Source organism: Anguilla rostrata, chromosome 7 (assembly GCF_018555375.3).
Source record: "Anguilla rostrata isolate EN2019 chromosome 7, ASM1855537v3, whole genome shotgun sequence".
Taxonomy (NCBI): Eukaryota; Metazoa; Chordata; class Actinopteri; order Anguilliformes; family Anguillidae; genus Anguilla; species Anguilla rostrata.
In genome coordinates, this window is record NC_057939.1 from 46,916,479 (window position 1) to 46,938,457 (window position 21,979).

Here is a 21,979-nt window from a genome sequence, read left to right on the forward strand (position 1 = left end):
CCTTAAAGTTTTGCCACATGTTCGCCTGAATTCTAATCTGAACTTTATCAGGGCCATGAATAGAAATAGTTTCTACTTTCCAGCTGTTTCAGAATCAACGCAGTGTGTCTTTCTGTGTTTTGAGTTTGAGTTCATTGTCCTGCTGGAACATTGCTGTAATTCCACCCAGAATTACTTGATTGATTCAAGCAGGGGTTCTTCTAGAATCCACGTGCACGCTGAATCGTTGATTTGCATTCAATGCTTGCAAAAACAGTCTCATTAGGCCTAATGATGAGAAGAATCCTCATTGTGTGATGCTGTCACATGCTTGATTACTGAATGGTGTTGAATGAGTGATTTGCTGCCCTGGGCTCGTCCCAATAACACTGTGAATGTGGGCTAAAATGTTCTATTTCTTCTCTGATTGCAACGCCTGAGTCCCATATTGGCAGTATGTTTTTAACTCCGTGATGCATACACCTATGATATTTAAAGGCCAGTCTTCACAGTCATGGCTTCCATCTTGACTCTCTCCTTCTCATACAGGGTTGGCTTATGCATGAACTGTGATATGGTTGGTGAAAACTCATAATCCCATCAAACCTTTAAGAAAGAACTGCGAAATGCCCTCTTGTCTTCACAATACTTACACCTGTTTCCTGTTTACACAGTTGCCCTACTTGGAAGACCATGGTGGATATGGCAGTGAATTGGTGGTGTGAATTACTCTATTTCTTAATCTTAAGACAATAGGCACAGAAGAAAATGCTAAATAATAATAATTTAAAAAAACGTCCTGAACAGACTTATAAATTAAACGCTACAACAAAAATAAACGTGACAATATGCAATGCAGAGGACATTATAATTTGTTCTCTTCATTCTGAAATAAATAAGTGTAAAGATATTCAGCGGAACAAAGAAAGAACGCGTCTGTCAAATAAATGTAATGTAAAAAAGATCGCGTTATTTGCTGGATAGAAAATCCAATAAAACGCTCGTGACCATGGATGATGGACGTGCTCCCTGATTCCTCACGTGACTTGGGAATGTGCAACGTGATGACGTCACGCTACAGCCAGGTCAAGTTACTGTAGTTCAGTTTGCTTCTTCCTTGTTCTGTTGCTTCCTAAAAACCGGTCTACTCCTGGGAAATAAGTACAATGTCCCATCAAACGGGAATACAAGGTAAATTTCTTAACATTTGTTTTTAAGCCGTACCGCATATTTTCTAAGCAGACCTGTTAAATAAGATGGATGTTTTATCTTGATTAGATCGATTCTCTGATAAAATAATATCCTTTATGGGAAACCTGTTGTATCTGTCTGACTGTAACCTGTGTGTTTAGCTTGCAGGCTAGTTTTCCAGATAAGGAGCCGGTTTCATTGTCAAATAAAACCAGAGGTTTATTGTACTAATATGGTCATGCAAATTAATTCGCTTCACTGGATGTGTTACCTAACTTGCTAGCACGCCATCATTAGCTTGTACAATGATTTATTGTGCGATGATAAAAACCAACATATAAAGCTATAGAACTGTTACGCATGATGTACCAAAGTCAGACAACGCCTAGACTTGCAAGAAAAACCTTTGCTTTATGTTTTATATTTTTTATGAGCTGTAGCTAACGTGCCAGTAGCAGTGAAATGAATTATGAAAAATGATGAGCATGCTGCGGATGGCTGTCCAACCAGCGAGCTCGCCTCCCCCCTTGAATTAATGCGATAATGTACAATTTGATCTTAAAATATTAGGTGACTGATTGCTTTAGAAGTGGAAACTGGCTACGGTGCGTTGCTTCGACACTTTATCCGCTTTCCATCCTGAAATGGAAAAGTGTGCTGCGTTTTGTTGTGGGATGTTTGGCTGATGGCTGTATTGCCACTTGACTGCTTCGTGTTAGTTAACTGCATTTTTGCTGTAATGCCAAAACAGTTTTCATCAACAGGGTTCATTGATCACACATGTTTAGATTTTCTGTGAATGACTTTGATGCGCTACGTTCGCGTTTGTATGTCAAAGAGTAGCCTAGCTTGTAGTTGAGCAAGTCAGAACTATAAAGCTTTTTAACACAAACTTTGCAGTTTTAATTTTAACGTTAAAGAACAAACGCAGTCATTTAAGTGTTTCCATATTTTCTAAGGAGTCGCAGCAATGCATTAAAAGTAGGGAATTTCCCGTTGAGTGTCATGTTGCCTGCACTGAGACCGAGACCGCTTCTCTGATGTTCTTGCAACTGCGTGAGAATGCTCCTATGCCATGTGTCTCCGCAGCCACCGGCGAAGTAAAAGACATTTTTGCAAGAGCAAGGAATGGCGAATATCGCCTCCTGAAGATTGTGATTGAGAATGGTAAGTAAGCTGTTTTTTTTGTTTGTATCCGAAGTGTACAAGGGACCACTACAGATGATGCATAGGGTAGTTATGACATGAGTCTCAGTCTGTGGTCCTGGACAGTATCTAATTCTGTGATTCTGTTTCAATCTAAGTGGACCTACTGACCCAAAGAAGATCCACAGGGATCGATTTGTTGGGTGTGCCAGTGATATGTTTCAGCTTTGTGTTTTAAACCAGAGATTAAGTTTCCTGAAGCCCTTTCATTCAAGAGGTGGAAAATTAGAAGTTAGACATGACTAAAGGGTAGGTGGTTCTACTCCAGAAATCTTGTAGCTGTGTAAAATGAAAAGGTTGTTGAATGAGTAGGCCCACGAGTTAATGAGGCAAATCAGCAGTTCCAAAACTGGCACCAAGGAAAGGGGTACCATAGAGCCCTTCACAAAATGTAATAGTATATGCCCTCTTTAATTATATTTTAGCATAACATTTCCTAACATATTTATGATGTATCCTACATGGGATGCTAGATATACAGCCATTGTATAACATTATCTTTCAGGCATGTGTTAAAATAGGCACTACACTGTAGTCTGCAGTGGGTGTTGGATAATTGGTGTCCTCACTTCAGTTTAATAGAGGTGGTGGAGGTCTTATGCCTCAGGATGGTAATTTTACACGATTTGTTTAGCTGGCGCTCTTATTCAGAGTGACCTACATAGCTTGCATTCTTTACCTATGATCAATTTGTACAGCTGGGTATTTACAGAAGCAGTTCAGTTTAAGTACTTTGCACAAGGGTACAACAGCAGTGTCCCGCCTGGGAATTGAACCTGCAACCTCTGGTGTTTCAAATCTGGTTCCCTGACCATCGCGCTGCACCGCCACCCCATTTGAGGAAACCTTGAAAAAGAGAATAGTTTGGTTGTGAACCCCCGATGTAAAAGGACGGTTTCATGCGATCGATGCTTCGTCTTCAACTCCGTGAGCTTTCGGCGAACTTACGGCCCTCGATCGTCCGTTTTTTTTTCAGAGCAGTTGGTGGTGGGCGGAGCCAAGCATGCGGCTAAGAGCTGGGACCAGGAGTATGACTCGTGCGTTCTTCCCGTCCTGGAGGACGACCAGCCGTCGTACATCCTCTACCGCCTGGATTCCACCAACAACCAGGGATACGAGTGGATCTTCCTGGCCTGGTCTCCCGATAATTCACCCGTAAGTGGCATGGTATTGGATAAGTTGTTTCTGGCTTTTATAGTCATATAGCTTTAGATTGTTAGAAACTCTCCACTTCACAGCTCTTTTTAATGACTGCTTTACGGCAGAGGAGCCTCCTTGGTAAAAATGAATGACTTTGCTGAATGTGGGCTCTTTGGCCTGCCCCCTGGTTTAATTGCAGGGCAGACCCTGTAATTTATGGAATTTTAACTTTAAAAAAATAAATTTAGCTCTCGACAAGGGGCTGAGCATGTCCAGTTGCCACCCTCGTTTGGAATGGCCAGCTGTCTGCGACTCTGTTCATGAGTGGACTCGAGTTGGAGGAAAACATTTAATTTACGGCTTTAACATGCAGTCCGCACGCACCTGATCGACCAGCGGGGGTCGCTAGAGAGTGATGAAATGTGGACCCGCTACCAACTTAACCCTCCCATTCCCTGGGCGACATAATCTCCAATTGCGCGTTGCCGTATGGAGCTACTGGCCACAATCGGCACTGGAAAGGTTCGAATTCGATCGCGGAATTGAGACGTAATGGGAATTTTGGACAAATTTGCTGCTTCTTGGCTTTTTTTAAATATCAGAAAAGGGCTGCACATTATGCAGGGCCAGACTCGGAGTCATGACTGGCAAACATCTCGCTGGAGTTCATCATGCTTATTATGAAGCAAGAGATGTACACTTTCCTTCGCCCAGTACAATCCCAAATTAATGAGCGTGGCATAGGTTTGAGAAGAGTTTGTGTGCAAGGGCTGCGTGTGTGTGTATGCGTGTGTGTGCATGCACGCGGGAACATAAATGCCAAGGACTGCGATACACTGCAGAAAATTGTGTTGCCTCTCTTTGAATGCTGCAGGTGCCAATTAGCCATGCAGTTCTCATAAACGGGCTCCTGTGTGCCAGTCAACAAGGAGTGCACGACTTTCATTCCAAGTTACTGATATGAGTCAGCCAAATAGCTGAGGTAGTTTACATTCTCCAGCATCATTTGCATGGAAATGAAATGAAAACAATGTCTCAATATAATACAGTCATGAATGGATTCCATTTTCTCCTTGGTAGAGGTTGCTTTCCTTTTAAGGTATTAAATGAGCAGCTGAACAAACAAACAGGATTCTCAAATGCCTCGCAGTGGGGCCAAGTCACAGTCAAGGAAGTCATTCATTGCAAAGTGCAACGCTGTGAAAATTTTGGGATGCTGGTTTTTGGCAACATTTTGGGGACGCTTCTCCAAAAATGAGGAGACTGAGAAAATAAAGGTCATTATGCATTTCAACCCAGAAAGGTCTGTTGCAAATATACAGCTAATAAGCTGCGAGAGTAAACACATTTTTTTTTGTTAATTCTGGATTATATATGTCCTTGTTATTGTCTTGTCATTCACATTGCTAGTGACCTTTTACAAGTGTATGTATTTATATATACATTATACACATATTGTTTTCACACCCAACAGGTGCGACAGAAAATGTTATATGCTGCTACAAGAGCTACCCTAAAAAAGGAGTTTGGAGGAGGACACGTTAAAGATGAGATTTTTGGCACAACAAAGGTAGGTTGTTAATGTACAGTTTTACCATAGACCTTCATTCTCAAGCATGCCCAGGGCTGTGTTCAGGCCATTTGTAACTGCGGAAATGTGAAATTAAACTGAGACACTTGTCCAGTGCAGTGCAATGGTTAAAACAGCATGCATAAATGTCAGATTGGTTGGTGGTTGTCACAAGATGGCCACCGTAGAAAGGAGGCAAGTCCCGCCCAAGTCCTGCCAACAGCCTGAAAAATTAGAAATGAAGATTGCCCTCCCCCTTCCCCAAACTGTCTATTTTTATGTTTCATCTGTCTCAGTGCTGGTTGGGACTTATGTCCTTTCTAGGGTGGCCTTCTAGTGGCCTCTAGTGACTGTAAGGTCTGTGAGATGCTCATCCCATCATGCACTGCTTCTCCCTCCAGGACGATGTGTCTCTGAGTGGATACAGGAAGTACCTCACCTCCCAGTCTGCTCCTCTTCCTCTTACCGCCGCCGAGCAGGAACTGAGACAGATCAAACTCAACGAGGTAGCACTGCACACGGTCACACAAGTGCAAACATGCACACACACACACAAACACACACACACAGACACACCAGTCACACACATCAAGCAGAGTACACAGCACACACACGGTCACACAAGTGCAAACATGCACACACACACACACAAACACACACACACCCAGACACACACACAGGTACACATGCATTCACGCAGTCACTGACACACACACACACGCACAAACACACGCTCACACAAGTGCAGACATGCACACACACACTCGCAGACACACACAAGTACACATACATTCACGCACACACACACACACACACACACACACAAACACACACACACACACAGGCACGCATACACACACACAGACTCCAACAAACATGCACACACAGACGCCCATACAGTGCACATACACACACACAAACATACGCATAATTTGTGTGCTGAAGCTCATTGTTTTTAGTTAGCTTAGTTCTCACTGTTTCAAGAAATGGCTAAAAATATCAGCTTTTAAATCTTTTTTTGGCAATGAACTGCAGGAAGAATTTCCAGGAGGATTGTAATTCAATCAGAAATAAAGACTGCGAAGGTATCGATGTGTTAATCAAGCTTATCTGGAGAGAATGTAACTTTTACCTGCCAATAAGTGCTTGGTCAGCGTTATATAGGTGCATATGCTGCTGCAGCAGAATCCCTTGCTGGAAAGGGTCTGGGGCCAGCGAAGGTAACAGTGGGACAGTGATGAGGATAAATCCACTCAGGACTGGAGGGAAAAACAAGGGCAAAATGCAAATGAGGTTTCAGTGCGAAAGCTGGTTTACATTGCTGCTTTAGCACGAAATGTAATTCGACACCACACGCCTACACACACACGTACACACACGCATGCACACGCATACACACACATACACACAAACATGCACGCACACACACACACTCTCACACACAAACAACACACACTCTCTCAACCTAAGGAGTGAAATAGTATGTAACCTCTGCTGGTCTGAAGCAGCCAGACCAAAGAGGTACCTATAATAAAATAAATAAAAAAATTGATGATGAATGACCATTCAATACAGCATATTGATTTGTCAGGAATTAGCAGCAAGGTCACTGTCGCAGTCTGGCAAGTTGTCAGTGGTGTCTCTTCCTGTGCCCTCTAGGTTGAGCACAGGGTTTATGCCAGAACCCCTAGCTCTCAACCTCCTGAAGTTACTTACTCTTTGTGCTTGCCTTTCATTCAGCTGCAAAGCCTGGCCTTTGAAACCAGCCCCGTGAGCTCTTTAGCTAATCAGTAACTTTTGCACTTAAGTGCTGAGCCACACCAAAAGTCTACAGACACTGCAGCCCTCTGGGGCTGCAGTTTGAGATTCCTGGTTTACACTCCCTGTGGTTTACAATACGTTTTTTTTTTGGGCTTGCATCCAGCAGTTTCCTGGGCAGGGCACTACTTTGGAATAATTTATCTGATGCAATTTGCTTTAGTACCTACATATTTGCCTGAATGGTGCCGGAGTGTAGTTATTTGAGCCGTATACATTTCTTTGCGTGAGTGCGTCTCTTTTGCAAATGTAAATTTAAGAATGGACAAGTGTGTCAACTTAATTTTTAATTAACACTGAACTTCCTCTGTCAGCATCGATACTACTGGGACAGAATGTGTAAGGGTAGTCACAGCTGTCCCAGAAGGACGTCCAGGCCTTTATATTTAAGTCGCTTTGTTGTTCTTTTATGTAGTTGAAGCACTAAGGCAGAGCTTCAAATGAAGCTGCTGTTATGTGGGCTTTCTGAAGAAAACCAGCTGTACATAATGGCTATGTGTACTGCCGGTCGGCATCAGTGAGCGTTCTCATTCACTCGGTCCATAAAAAGAAATGCTAAACCAAACGCTAACTACAGGCTCTGCTTCTGAGAGACGGCCTGCTAATGTATATCTATAAAAAAAAGAAATAAAAGGAATAGAAAGAAAAACAGGAAGCTATGTGGTTTTTCTCTCCTGGATCAACAGCTGTAGAAGGGGAGATAATGTAGCATTAATCTAGATGGTGGCGGTGGGAGGAAAGAGGCTTTGAAATATTTATTATTCATTTGCTGAGAGGCCGCTTTTACTAAGCAGACGGATAAAACCATTATCCTTTCGCTACACGGGGAAGAGAATTCAAATGTCGACTGCAGCGATGGCATCGGCCTTTTTTCACCGTGTCCGATGGAGCATCTACAGACTGATAAGCCAATGGTAGAGATTCATGTCCTCTACCAGTCAGCTAGAAAATAACACTGTAGCAGCAGAAGATTTAGGATCATTTAGGAACTTATTTTTCACTCCCCCCCCCCCCTCGCCTTATATGACTGGTTAAGTCGGAACCCGCTGGTGCATTATGGGAGTGGTTGTGGTAGGTCACAGGATTAACATGAAATAAATTTATTGCATGTTATACATTCCATTGATGCTTACTGTACACGCACAAAACTAGTTGCACTTTTCACGCAGTGGCCTTGACATTCGCTTGACAAATTTTAATCCACATGGGTACATATTAGGCCACGTTTTAAATTAGGGCTGGAACACAGGTCATGCAATCACTTCATTAAAATAGAATTTTGGTAGACCCTGGTTTATGAAACTCCTTCCAGCCCAATGCGTGACAGTTGTTCTTGTATTTAAAGTATGTTTAAAGACCTGTATTTTAAAATTTACATTTTATCTCTAATCTCCCAATTGCCACAGTAATCAGCTTGCGTAAAAATGTATTTGGGGCACAGATTCTGCCATCTGGTGAAGAGTTTCTCATAGACCATCAAAAAAGCAGTTACTGTGGCTGTCTAGTACAGCAGTTTGAAACCCTAGGTTTAGGTTCTCTGTAGAATGTGGTGTTCAGGTTCTGCTGCTATGTGAGTGTGGATTCACTGTGCTGTGGTGTTCAGTGTGCACTCCCTGTGTTGTGTTGTGTGGTGTTAAGATTCTTCTGGGCTGTTTGTCTGGCCGTAGGTGCAGACGGACATAGGCATGGAGACAAAGCAGCCGACTCTTCAGGGCGTGGCCTTCCCCATGAACCGCGACACCGTCCAGGCCCTAGAGAAGTTCCGGGCGAAGAAGCTGAACTACGTCCAGCTTGTGAGTAAAACTCCCACCAGCTAAACTACTTCCGACTTTGAGTGAAACTCCCACCAGCTAAACTATGTCCAGCTTTTGACTAAAACTCCCACCAGCTAAACTATGTCCAGCTTGTGAGCACTTTGATAAAGAAACAGTCAGTCAAGATCAGAGTATTAGTCTGGACCGTTGTAAGATTCATCAGCGCTTTTGGTAATAGTAATGAGAGAACATCAAACCAATTTTAATCATTTATAAAAATGTCTTTTCACTACAGGAAATAGACTTTCAGAACGAGACCATTAAATTGTCCGACACCGCTCCCACGGAGATCAAAGATTTGCCGAAAAGGATTCCGAAAGATGCTGCCCGGTACCACTTCTTCCTGTATAAGCACTCCCACGAGGGGGATTACCTGGAGTCTACAGGTGAGCATGCTTATTTATTTAGTTTGTGTCTGGCCTAGTCTGGTCTCCTGGGCTAAAATCTAAAGTCTTCTTCAAAGGAACACAGAAACCTGATCTTAAATCTCAATTTATGAGAGGATTCTTCTGGGTTTATAGAGAAAGGGGGAAAAGTTTATAGTCTTGTTAAATTTCCCAGTGAATGTGTGAACCAATGACACTTCATTTATTGGTGAGTTTTACTCCACAAGATGTACTTTTGGTCCCATTTCTATAAAGCGGGGCCTTAAAGGACACACTGATTCTCGATCAGGACTTCTACGTTGGGAGGAAGCTTTATAAATAAGGGCCCTGAGCTCTTAAGGAAGGTTCATGCAGTAGGGTTATAAAGAGTTCAGGCTCTTTATAACGGGTTCACGTTAGTTGAGTTTACCCGGTCACACTTTGGTCGAACTGCTTTCAGTGGCTCTTGGGTTAGTCATTCTGCTCAAAATTTCACAGGTTGACGCTCAAGTTAGCGAAAGACGTTTCACAGGTTCACAGGGCTGGTCGGATGATACTTAAAGGTCCAGGAAATTGGATTCAAATTGTAGTTGTATTCCCCAGAAGTGACAGTTGATTGCCGTCTTTCAAGTTTTTAACCTAATTATAACTATTAAACTGTAATAAACACTATTTGATGATTGTGGCCTGTTCAGTAGACAAGGACAGGGTGGGTGTGTATCCTGCGCTCATTAACGATCATACCCGTAAGACAGGTGTTATGTAAACAATTTATCGTTGCTACTTTAGAGCCGGTTAGAGCAGGTTGTCCCATGGAGTGACATTACACTACCAGACAAAAACGAAAGAAAGCAACATAAACTAGTCTTTACCATCGTGTAGTTAAACCTTAAGATAATGCAATGTGTAATAACGTTGTAATATAGAGCTACTGTACACTAACTCTAGAGTCTACAACAGTCTCAAACACCAGGCATTACACCCAAATGAAGAAAGGCTTTGATGCCACATGTCTAAGCTTGAAATCTATTTAATTATTGGTTGCCAACGGTTGGCCTACTTACCCATCCACCACACATCTGTTCTGTGGCAAGTTCCGGGTGAAAACGGGCACTGCAAATGCTAACAGTGTGGGCTATGGCAATATTACAATATTACACCGCCCGTGGGCTCTGGAAATAAAACACATTTCTTGCAGGTCTCTTCATTTTCGGGAAAAGAAAAAAGCATATTGCTCTCAACTTAGCTTGCCTTGCCCACAGAAAACAATGACAAGAGCATCATTTACATATTACATGTAGAAAGGATTTGAGGTTTCTGTTAAGTAACTAACACCCAGTTAACCCTGCCCACTGAAAACCTGGCGTTTAGCCAAGGTGGAAAGCAAGCCAATTTCAACACAGGCTTTTATACGTTGTTTTTTGTTGCAAGAATCATTTAAAATTATTTCTGGGCCAAAAAAAAGTATTAAAACAGCACATCAGCAAAGAATGAACAGATTTCAGTTTCCTGCACCTTTATTAATTGTTAATGCCACTGCTCATTGGCTCTCTGAGCTGACTTGTCAGTTGCTCGGCTGTGCCACAGATTCTGTAGACTCAGCAGATATGCAGCTCTGTGTTTTTAACATCGAAAATTCAATTTTTGCACCATTTGAGGGGAAACATTCCCATTTGATACATATTCCAAAAATCATAATCAAACATAAGAGGCATAAGCAAGTACAGTACTGTGGGAGTGGACAATATACCACTGGGAACTCCTGTATTTAAGAAGCAGACAAGAAGGAACTCAGAAGTTGATCATCTGGTGTTTCTGTACAATCTGCGACTGCACTTGTGCAGTTTGAAAGTCTGAACTGCTGTGATAATCCCTTGATTTTTTCAGTCTTCATCTACTCCATGCCTGGGTACAAATGCAGCATCCGGGAAAGGATGCTGTACTCGAGCTGCAGGAACCCTCTCATCGACACGGTCGAAAATCACATGCGCATTGACATCGCAAAAAAGGTAAGGGGCCGTCCTCAAATATGCCTTCATACAACGATGTTAAAGACTTTTCGGTTCTATTGGGTTCGGGCTTAAAATTTGGCTGGTTCAGGCCAGGCCCTGAAAATGTTGAGTTTAGGCCGGCTTGGGCCTCATTTCTAGTCGGATACAGATCTTTAATTGGCATGAAAATAATATCGCTGCATTCTCCATTTATAATTGATATACTGTATTTGAGAGAATATAACTTGTTCTAAAAAAAAAAACGTATGGATGGTTGTGAGGTTTGTGTATACTACTTGCAATAATCGCTGCGACTTTCCATGACTTTGTCCTGGATTATTATTAAGGGTTTTTATTGACTTAGATCGAGATTGAGAATGGGGACGAGCTGACCGGTGATTTCCTGTACGAGGAGGTGCACCCAAAGCAGCACGCGCACAAGCAGGCTTTCGCCAAGCCCAAGGGCCCGGCGGGCAAGAGGGGGGGCCGCAGGATGATCCGATCTCCAGGAGACGAGGAGGAGGATTATTAAATCCCCCCCCCCCCAACTTTCATCCTACAATGGAACATTCCATTTAGTTACCCCGGGAAACCCAGATTCCAACGGACAGCTGTAAACCCTTCCGAAACTCGCTAAAATGCACCCTCCCCAAACACCAAACCCCCCCCCCCAACTTCCCCCCCCTCAAGACTGAACTATGCACAAATGAAGAAAACCGCTAGGCTCAAACTCAGATGTGAAATTCTGTTTGTAGCTAGTTGTACTGTAAGTGAATGAAGTTTAGATACACGAGAATGTATTCACAAAGTGTTTAGTGATGAGATATTATTGATTTCTTTACCATTAATGAGGAGACGTGGGAGATGAAGCGGATGCATAATTCGTTTTCTGAGAAGATAAGTTGCAGAGGTGATGTCTGGATTTGTGATCAGTGTGTTGAAAAGCAACCCAATCGATTCATGTTGTGTGTGGCAGATGAGAGTAAACTGGTTTTTGGACCAAGGTTTTTGAGCAGTGCAGGCATCGGTTTTAGCAAAGGAAATATTGCAAGTTTTATCTTGCAGCATCCATAATATTACAAAGATTTTATAACAGGAAATAGGACACAGATTTGATACAGCCATGGTTTATGGAACAGGTAACTGTAGAGAAACTATTTTTCTATGCATGTGCTGTACATAGGTTTTGTTGTCTGCATTAAAAACGTATTTTCTTTCCCTGCTACAAATCAATTTTCTGATCACATTATATTGACCATGGCTGCCAAAAACTGTTCCTGGAGATCTACTGTCCAGCAGGCTTTCGCTCCAACCCTAACAAAGCCCACCTCATTCAACAGCTAGAGATTGTGCTGAGCTGCTAATTAGTGGAATGAGGTGTGCCAATTTAGGGTTGAACTAAAAACCTGCAGGACAGTAGATCTCCAGGAACAGGGTTGGGCAGCCCTGATTTTGACCTTTGCACTGTCTGCCAGGGAGAAAGTCTTTTCCTGCATCTCAAACATGCCAAACGTGCAATAAAAGCAGCCCTTTGGCAGTCTCTCCGACCACGATCCTGAAACATTTGTACTGTAGAGGAGGGCAGATACAGACTGTCTGATTGAGATCCGTCCACAATGGAAACACTTGTCTCCTAATTTAGGCAAAGGTAAACCACTGTTTGAACTAGGGAATACATTTCTCAGTCAAATGTACCTGTAGTTAAATATAGTGAAAATTATCATGTTGTAAGTCTCCAGTACATTTTTTTTTCCAATAAATTGTTTTAAAGAAATAAATCAAAATAAATATTTAAATAATCTCTGGTCTGAGCCATACTTTTGTGACCGTCACAGTTGTGTGAATGTCTCTTGATTTGCGGATTGTGGTGACTCAATCTGATACAGATTGAAGTACTGAAACAGAGTTTCTGACAGTTCTGTTCAAACTGCAATTCTTCATCCAGCACTGTTGTCCGATGATATTTTGGGATATGTGTTATACAGGCACCTTGCTACATATAAAAAAGCTGGTGTTGGCATGTTTGAGAGACAATGCTGACACCGGTGACTTTCCATCCTGTGACGTTTTTGCAAACACCAGCGCGTCCCTGGTCTCTGCAGGTTGGGAACTGGCATAAAAATCACCCCACGGAATACAAGTCATGGAAGCTGAGAATTCTGAAGGGGGAACTCAGTTTCGCAGTCTCAGTTTCCCATTCAAATGGCATTATATTGGTGGCGCACAGCGTAACCATAAACCACGCCGCGGGCCAAAGATTGCGATTAATTAGTAATGCCGGATCACTGCGGGTCACTGAGCCGGGAGTGGATTGGAGTGTGCGACTGGTTTTTTACTGGACAGTGTGTGCGCCATTTTAAATGGAGAATGTGGGCGATAAAATGGAAGCACTTTTCCGCTTTTAAAACCGCACACAAAGTTTCTGTTAGCATTTTAACCCTTTGACAAGTGGGTTTATTTTAAAATTCTATGTCTGTTCTAGAACTCCATTGCTTTCAATTACCAGTAGTGATTGCTACATCAGCATTGGAATGTTCAGTTAAGAACATTCTATTCACATATTTGCGTTCTTATTCCAGACACTCGTATCCAGAGTGATTTACATGGACTCCTGTTTATTAGCAAGCAGTGCATACAGCTGGATATTCCCTGAAGCCATGCATCTTTACATAACGGCAGTGCCACACCCGGGAATTAAACCTACAACCTCTGCATTACACACCATGTTCTTAAACCATTCTACTACACTGCTGCCCTGGTTGTTATTTTACTGGGACATTGTCCAGCTTCAAACATGGGTGTTGGCGCCAACAATATATTTCACCAATGTTGACTTAACAGCATAGTTTCTTCTGTGATCCCTGGAAAGCTGTCCGTGAGGCTAAATGAAATACTGCTATTGTTGTTTCATAGACCACAACATCTATTTAGCACTGGAAAAAGCATGCCCGCATCTAGAACGTGTCGATCAGCTTCACAACCTGGATGGAACGACTTATGTCTGGTTTAATGACAGTATACAAACATTACCACCACCAACTGAACAGGAATATGAATCAGGATTTCCAAAAAATAAAAAAAACTAATCCTTTCTTGATTGTAGGATCATCACTTCTGTGGAATTTGGTATATTCAAGGTTATATATTGTAGAAGACTGGAAAGATGCACTTCATGTCTCTGTGGGTGTGGTAATTGAGGGACAGCTGTGCCGGATCTCCTTGCTCTGCCCACACCAATTCCATTCAATCAGCAGCCAATTTAGGCCTTGGGGAGAAGGTGTGCATGCTCTTTAGCCAGTCACTGACTCTAATTAAGCACACAGTGCAGGAACTACTCAAGAAAACACCAGACATAATGGCTCTCTGGGATTTGAGTTTGAGATCCCTGTTTTAACAACTGTTAGGGGTGAAGATTCCAGGTCTCTGTTCAATTTCTTGCAAGTGAAGAGTTGGTCAGGTAAGGATATTCCTGTAACTTATTTCTCATATTTAACAGTGTTCATTAAGCAGGAAGATTAAGCTATATTCTTGGTATTTTCAATTTTGGATACAGGGTTTCTTTGATATAAATGATGTCATTTCCAAACATACGAGCTGGAGAATCCCACGGAGGTTCTTTAAAGCTGAACACTCTCTTGCTTGTGGTTTAGGACTGAGATGCAAGAGTTCATGGCCTTACCCACATTGACCAGTCAGCCTAAAACCAGTATTATTATTTCAGCTGTCATTCCCAAAGAAAACTCAATTGTGGCATACCCTTTGAAGCCATACTGTACAAACATCATGCCAGCGTTTTTATCATAATCTCAAATTTTTATGTATATTTTCGAAGCTATTTTGAGAGGTTTCCCTGGTGTTTGTGGTGGTTTACCTGGTAGGTTACAAGGTCAAGCACATGATATTACTGGCAGAAGTTTGCAAAAATGTTTTTATTACATTATAAAACTGCTCCTTGGTTGTGTGCAGTGTGTTACACTGCAACGATTAAAGATCACTCCCATATCACTGGAAGTGTATAATTCAACTGCATATGCACGGCAATAAACTGCAGTAGGCAGGAAAATCTTGGCAATGCTCGCTTTCCTGCGGCACAGATGACGATACCTCCTAGCAGAACGGATGGTTTTAGACACAGTGCTGGAACTTCGAAACCCCTCTCCGCGGGCTGCCTTCTCATCAGTCACCATTACTTTTCATCACGTCATCGAACTAAAGTACAGAGCGATAGCTTTTCCATACATGAAACACGTGTGAGCTGTGTTTCGCAGTGCACCAAAACGCGCTTGCCCGAGTTGTGAAACACGTGTAAATAATATTGGCGCTAAATTCACTCCATACTAAAGCCCTTGAAATCGCGACCGTGGCGGAATTAATATTAAAATGTGCTACTTCGTATATAGGTTTTCAAAAACTGCCACCATCTGTTAAAAGCATGCCACAAATCGGCCTATATTATATCAATAGAAGTGCCATTTTCTTTGGTGTCCCAAATTCTCGACTGCAAATAGCAGAGTGCGTTTGACAGCCAATTACCCGGTTGTTGAAAATATAAAATGTTGAAGTTCTAAAATTGTGTTTTTAAGAGTGCTCAAATAATAGGCCAGTTCAGGTTACAATCATTTTTACGCTAGGGTGTTTGGGATACTGAAACATTGACTGATTGCATACTTGAATATTATTTTTTGCTTTTTGGTTCATAATTTGGATCCAAGAGGTTCTAAAATCAGGACTCATTATTTACCTGTATTTGGGTGACCTGTATTTCTCTCTCATGATTAATGTGACTATGATGGTTCCCATGGAAACAACAAACAGACTCTGCAGTAGGTGAAATTTAATACCAACTGTCAGCTGGGAAACAGCTGGGTTTCTTTTTCTTCCAATGACTTGGCGGCAGCTCGCTCGAACTTTAAAAACAAAAATAATTACTTTTAATAATTAGGGAAATGCTGTTAAACGTTATGAAATAATTGACAACACCAGAAGGGCACAGCAAAGTGAGGTGGCAAGCACAAGAGGTGTTTAGGGCTGGACATAATTTTGGGCCACTCTGACTAAATCTGAAACAGTTTGTCAACATAATTAGATGGAGCCCTATCCGAGGGAGAGAGGGAGAGAGGGGGAGAGAGAGAGAGAGAGAGAGAGAGAGAGAGCGAGCTTAAACGGGATAAACTTTGGGCGTGAGTCCACACACCATCCGAATAGCCAGCGTGCGCCACATCATCCACCATAACTTCCCTTTTCTGGTCATCCCAATGAACAAAACTAAGAATATCCCGATGTAAAGTGGGGTTTCTCCAAAATAGTCTGAGAGAGGCATAAGTGGAAGAGGCCCTGTGGTTCAATGAGTTCAGTGAAGTTCCTTTTCCAGTTTCTCGTTAAAACAAGATGACACATGGAGGCAGAGAAATGTTGGTCATTTACTTTGCAAGCATTACGGCAAACCGTGAAAGGGTTTTAGTTGCATTGACAAACGTGGCCAGTAGCCAAAATTATTTCTGGTGCATGAAAAGGGAAACATTTCTAATTTGTGGCATGCGCATTGTTGATGACGGTGATCCCTGTGGAGTACTGACGTGTTTTGTGAACGGTGTGTGTGTTGTACCATCTTGCTGTGTGTGTACGTGCATGCACTGTGGCGTCAGCTCTTTCTCCCAGAGGAAGACAGTTGTACCACCCCAAATAAACTGAGGAAAAGCATCATTTATTCGCCGACAGCTGTAGGGCAAGACTGAATCAGATTCGTGGACGCATTCCAAAACCATAGATTAGTTTAGTTTATACAGCTTTGCCCTGTCTCTCATTTCCTGTAAGCCCCCACCCCCCCCACCGAGATGAAACGGAACCCTTGGGGCCTTCCGGTTAAATATAGGACCTTATCGATTCAGCGGGGGCTGTTAATTCAACTTGGGTTGCATGCAGTAAGCTATTTGCATTCCCTGCTGATTTGACTCGATTGATTGTTTTGCCTCTTCCTGTTGCCGTCTGCATAAACAGTCATCGTGCTTGTCGTTAATTTTGAGGGAGTGCCGAGGAACGCTAGGCTACGTCTGGCAGCTGGGTGCACGAGCAAGAACTGACGTTTTGAGGAGTGTCCTGGAAAGGGTGGGGCCCAGCGGGAGGGCATGCCCACAGGCTACAGTAAGGGGTGTCAAACTCCAGTCCTGGAGCGCTGCAAAGTCTGCAGATATTTGCGGTTTCCTTTCAAATCAGCAGCCAAGTAAGGCCTTGAGAGCAAGCTGTGTGTGTGGACTCTTTAGGCAATTAGTGCCTAAGACAAATCACTCACGGTGAAACATTCAAAAAATAAACACCCTGTCCACCAGGACTAGAGTTTGACACCTTTTTTGCTACAGAATGCATGCTATGTGATCTCAGGCACTGAAGTACAAGTAGGCCTAATATTATATGGGTATGACTTACTGGTATATAAAAATTTTATTTGAATAAAGCTCCACCAATCATGGACTGTGTTTGTAACAACCAATAGAACATTGCAGACCATGATTCGTTGATACATTCCGGTTACTTCTTGACTAATAGCTACAGAGTTCTAGGCAGAAAGTTCCCCACAGTTACTCTGACTATTCCACACCTATGGGTTACAGGACAGGCTAGTGTAGCAAAATCTGGTCTGTGGGACTTTGAGAGGCAAGACTAGACTGGAAAGGGTCTACAGCAGTAAGGCCCTACGTTTTTGGCCATCTGATTTTTACCCTGTAATTCTGTCTTCCAGTGGTGGCTTTCTCAGTGACTCGGGTCGGTGTAAATGAGGATATTAGTGGCCGCAGGATCACAGGCGAGCAGATCCTGAGCTGCGTAGCCGAGACCGAGCACCTCCACGTGCGGTCCGCTGGCAAACCAGCGGGAGTTTTGTGCGCGTGAAGACGTCCGGAGCGTGACTCAGAACGGCTCCCTGCTGGAGCTCGCTCAGCCCGGCCTCTGTCAGCTGAAAAGAGCCGTGAGTCCTGCCAAGACGAAGCCGTCACAGGCAAGAGCCACGAGATGTGACTCATTTCAGGGAGCCAATCCAGGAATTTTTTGCAGATTCCTGTCGATTTTTTCCAGCTTCGCTTTCTGCAAGATAACCAGATTAAGCCACCCTTTTATATATAAACATTTCTCTTTTTGAAATGAGGAAGCTTATATACCCGTATGTGCTGCTGGTCTTTAGATTTCAGCGACTGCTCAATGCTGTTGGCTGGCAAACCTGGTTCTGACACAGTGAAGTGAAGATTTCACAATAACTGAAGATGGGTTCCACTTGTGCTCCCCAACAGCAGTTTTCTTGTGGAAATTCATTTTCCACATTCATTCCACGTTAGTCTGAACGTTTGTGGAACTGTGAAGCGGAATTTCTCGCCTTTTTAATATCTGGATTTTAAATTCTGCCCTCTGGTGGAAGAGAAAGGTCATGACTGTCTTTACGTTACATGGGTTTTCTGCTGTCTGCAGCCAAAGATGCTTAATTTATCTTATCTTACCGATATTACAGTTTTTAATGGTAATTATGCTTCTGCACATAAGTCCACTGTTTAGTAACACATAAAACGCTCCATTGATGCCACAAGCAATGTTTGTACATCAGCCATGAGTACCCGCTGTTAAAAAAAAAAAAAAAAAAAAAAGTGTTTATAGTGAATAGAAGTCTAGTTAAATAATAATCCGCTCTTTACTGCAAGCAGTTGAGGGCTGGATGCTGCACATGCTTTCGGTCGTCCTGATGCAAGCTTTTGGCTGTCCTGGTACATGCTTTTTTTCTGCTGCGGGCTTTTGATTGGTGGGTGGGGTCTAGGGTTGTGAGGGAGGGGCAGGATGCCTTTTGTATGGACTGAGACCACACCCCCCCCCCCTCTGATGACACAATCCCCACATTCCAGAACATTCTGGGCTCGGTCATTGGGGTCAATCCTACAATTCAACAATCCTACCTGTGCCACACACTGCTAGGTGCAGTAACTGTGTGACACACTCAGCACACTGCTCTTCTCTTGGGGAACACGGCCCTGGTCCTGGAGAACCAGTCTTGGTCCTGCTGGTTTCTGTGTTCTCTCTAAAAATATGTATATATTCCACCGCTAGTTCAGACCCAGCAACACAGGTGAGGTGAACTTGTTGTATGGTCAACTGCCTTTCTAAATTGAGTGACAATATCCTGCCGCTCAATTCAAGTGTGCAATTTTGAAGATTTATTTTGTGTTATGATTAATTTTCTTTTTTTTTTGTGTTTTAGTGTTTTTAATATCTGTGCAGCTTAACAAAAGGGGTCTTGTAAGTACGTGAACAATATGTACACTGTGTGCATAAACAATAGTTTGTTTGTTTTTTTTAATTAAACAACATAATAGAAAACCATGAGAAGGAAGAGCAGTCAGAACACCTGGGCTCTCTAAGTGTCTCATGTGAGTTCTCCACAAATGCACAGAATTTACAAGCTTTTATTTGTTTTGGTTTCATTTAACCTCGTTTTTTTTAAAAAAAAACAAAGGAAAAAAAAACACTGTACAAGAAAAAATTAGGGGGAATAAAATCCTTTGCGCCCCTGTGTGCCCAAGGACGAGAACAGTACTGCGTGATGCGTATAATGTCTGTAATGTAAAGAGATGATGTCACCGGGGCCTCCACACTTCAAAGGGGGCCCATGTGTGTTGGGGGCAAACTGAAGACAGTCAGGTGGGCCCCGCACCTGCACAGGGGATGCTTTGATGTTTTGTAATTGTCCCCAAATTCCTCTGAACCGCGTACAGGTACATGGTGTGTGTTCTGTGCCCATCAGGCTGAGAACAGTACTGGCCCTGGTGTGAAGACTGAGTACATGTGCTATAAATTTAAGCTCCCAGCTTCTGGACAAATAATGTTTGAAAATGGCCTTCTCTTGGCTGTTGAAGATTGCATTTGTTTTTGTTGGATGACATTTTTTTAATTGAATAAGGATAACTAGTAATTGTAATTTGGGGGGGGGGGGTGATTAAAAAAAGCATAATGTTCTGAAAAAGCGCTACAACATTCTTAATCAGTGCAACCTTTTGTACTTTTTCTTTCGGTAACATTGTAAACAAATGGTAAAAATAATTTTGTGCTTCCTGGGGGGTGAAAACAGATTTGGAAAAGGGCACCCCCTGCTGGTCATGGCTGTGAGCAATGAGACACGTGAATAGCAGTCTGTCTGCTGTGCGAATGTAACGTGTCAAAAAAATAATAATAATTGGGACATGTGGGATGTGTTCTTGCTGGACATGTGTCTGTGGGGGTTGCCAGGCAACTCGTTGCAAGGTCGTTGTTGTTGTGTACACGGACTTCCGTCGCACTTGTTCTTGTCCACAAACCTCAGGCACATCATGTTCTCTCAGAAGAGATTTCATCTGGACATTTCCGCAACAGTGAAAATATGGAAAATCTAAAGGCGGACCAGAATGGTTTCATTCAAATCGATGTCTATTAATACATCTCATGCATTTGCAGTACGAAACCCCACCAGTCATGAAAGGCAGCACAGTTCAACTGGAAAATGGCCACATCTCATCATCCGTTTAATTTTATAACCTGTGTTTAATTTTAACTGTCATAAATATGCTTAAATTGTATGGCAGCCATTGTTTTGTAAACCAGGAGAAAGATGGGATCCGTATTGATATTTTATCTGTATGTCTAGTTACAGATTTTATTTGAGTAAATGCAATGCTAACATGATTTAAAAGTAAAGTCAGATGTTGAAAGAGGCAATAGTCAAAACCTAGGATGGTGCTACAGATCTTGTAATACTTCCATAAAACACACACACACACACACACTCAGAGAGACAAATGGCAAAGTTTGTGCCTTTGTAAACGTTCATGCTTCATCCTGTTTTGGGAGGGAGGATTTTCTACGAGGAAAGCTTACATACAGCTGGAAAGAGGAAGTAGAGCATCGTTCTACATTAAAAAAAAAAAAAAAAAATAGGACACATGGCTGGGACACGTGCAGAAATGCTTGTTAATATACAGCAGTCTAGACGGCGCGGGTCTTAGCTTGGGCGATGTCATTAGCTGACTCTGCAGGGAATCTGCAGCAGAGAGGCCCAGTTGACTGCATTCTGCTCGGGGTAGACTGTCCAACTCGGCCAAAGGTCTTCTGGTTATTGCTGCATTAGCCCCTCCCACCAGCATGCCGTGAAGCCACAGGGTACCAGATGTCTCCTATAGTACTCTGTCATTGGCCGTCCTGGAGACCTGTGTGTGGCCTGTAGGGTTTAAAATGGTCACCGGCTGTCCTGTAGTACTGTGTGTGGCCTGTAGGGTATTAAATAGTCACTAGCTCTCCTGTAGTGTTGTGTGTGGCCTGTTGGGTCGATAATACTCTCTGGCGTACAGATGAGCCTTTTGGAGGAGGTCACAAGTGTAGTAATTCCATGGACACAGTCCATGTTTGGAAGGAAAATGTGGAAAAAGCCACTAGAAAAGAAAGCATGTGATTGAGAACTTAAGACATGACCAAATTCAGTCTTCGTTTCAGCTATACAGGCTGACATGATGTAAACTCACTGGAACATGTGGGCTGTTTTGCAGTATCAGGAAAACTGTTTGCAATTTCACTATTATACTATTACTATGGCAGTACTGCAAAATGCCTAGCTTCAAAAAGCATACAATCTGTGTCTAAATTGTCAATTTGCTTCGATTTGCTTTACATTCAACTTGTTCAACTGAAGGCAGGTTTGGGGATGTCAGTCTGGGAATGGCCTGTAGGTGGCAGTAGTGAACTGTGTAGTTTCAGGACTGAAACTAGACTGTGTTAACAGTACCAACCAGAGCACCACTTCATCTGCAGGATCTCTGCCAGTAAATGAATAATGGGCTTGCAAAATGTGCACAAACATATTTTTATAACTCATCTGCTGCGACTAATTTATGAATATGTAGCCAT

At 42.6% G+C, this 21,979-nt stretch overlaps 2 protein-coding genes across 2 annotated transcripts in view; both read left to right on the plus strand.

Annotated features, from left to right (window-relative positions):
- The first annotated feature begins 152 nt into the window (after window positions 1-152).
- Window positions 153-12,875, plus strand: LOC135259876 (twinfilin-1-like). The gene is made up of 9 exons (XM_064344754.1): window positions 153-1,170; window positions 2,260-2,337; window positions 3,353-3,531; window positions 4,991-5,086; window positions 5,488-5,592; window positions 8,572-8,697; window positions 8,954-9,104; window positions 10,971-11,092; window positions 11,439-12,875. The coding sequence occupies exons 1-9, from the start codon at window positions 1,146-1,148 to the stop codon at window positions 11,604-11,606; spliced, it is 1,050 nt and encodes a 349-aa protein (XP_064200824.1). The 5' UTR covers window positions 153-1,145; the 3' UTR covers window positions 11,607-12,875.
- A 1,500-nt stretch (window positions 12,876-14,375) lies between these two features.
- Window positions 14,376-21,979, plus strand: part of LOC135259877 (A disintegrin and metalloproteinase with thrombospondin motifs 20) — a 132,119-nt gene continuing 124,515 nt past the window's right edge. Inside the window, exon 1 of the mRNA XM_064344755.1 lies at window positions 14,376-14,531. The gene's annotated coding sequence lies outside the window, so the exon portion shown is untranslated. The remainder of the gene's footprint in view (window positions 14,532-21,979) is intronic.

Excerpts from the sequence above, each read along its gene's own strand:
- LOC135259876 (XM_064344754.1), top strand. The coding sequence starts at position 1,146 with ATGTCCCATCAAACGGGAATACAAG. Across the intron at positions 5,087-5,487 it reads AGATTTTTGGCACAACAAAG|GACGATGTGTCTCTGAGTGG; the intron begins GTAGGTTGTTAA and ends TTCTCCCTCCAG. Across the intron at positions 5,593-8,571 it reads GACAGATCAAACTCAACGAG|GTGCAGACGGACATAGGCAT; the intron begins GTAGCACTGCAC and ends GTCTGGCCGTAG.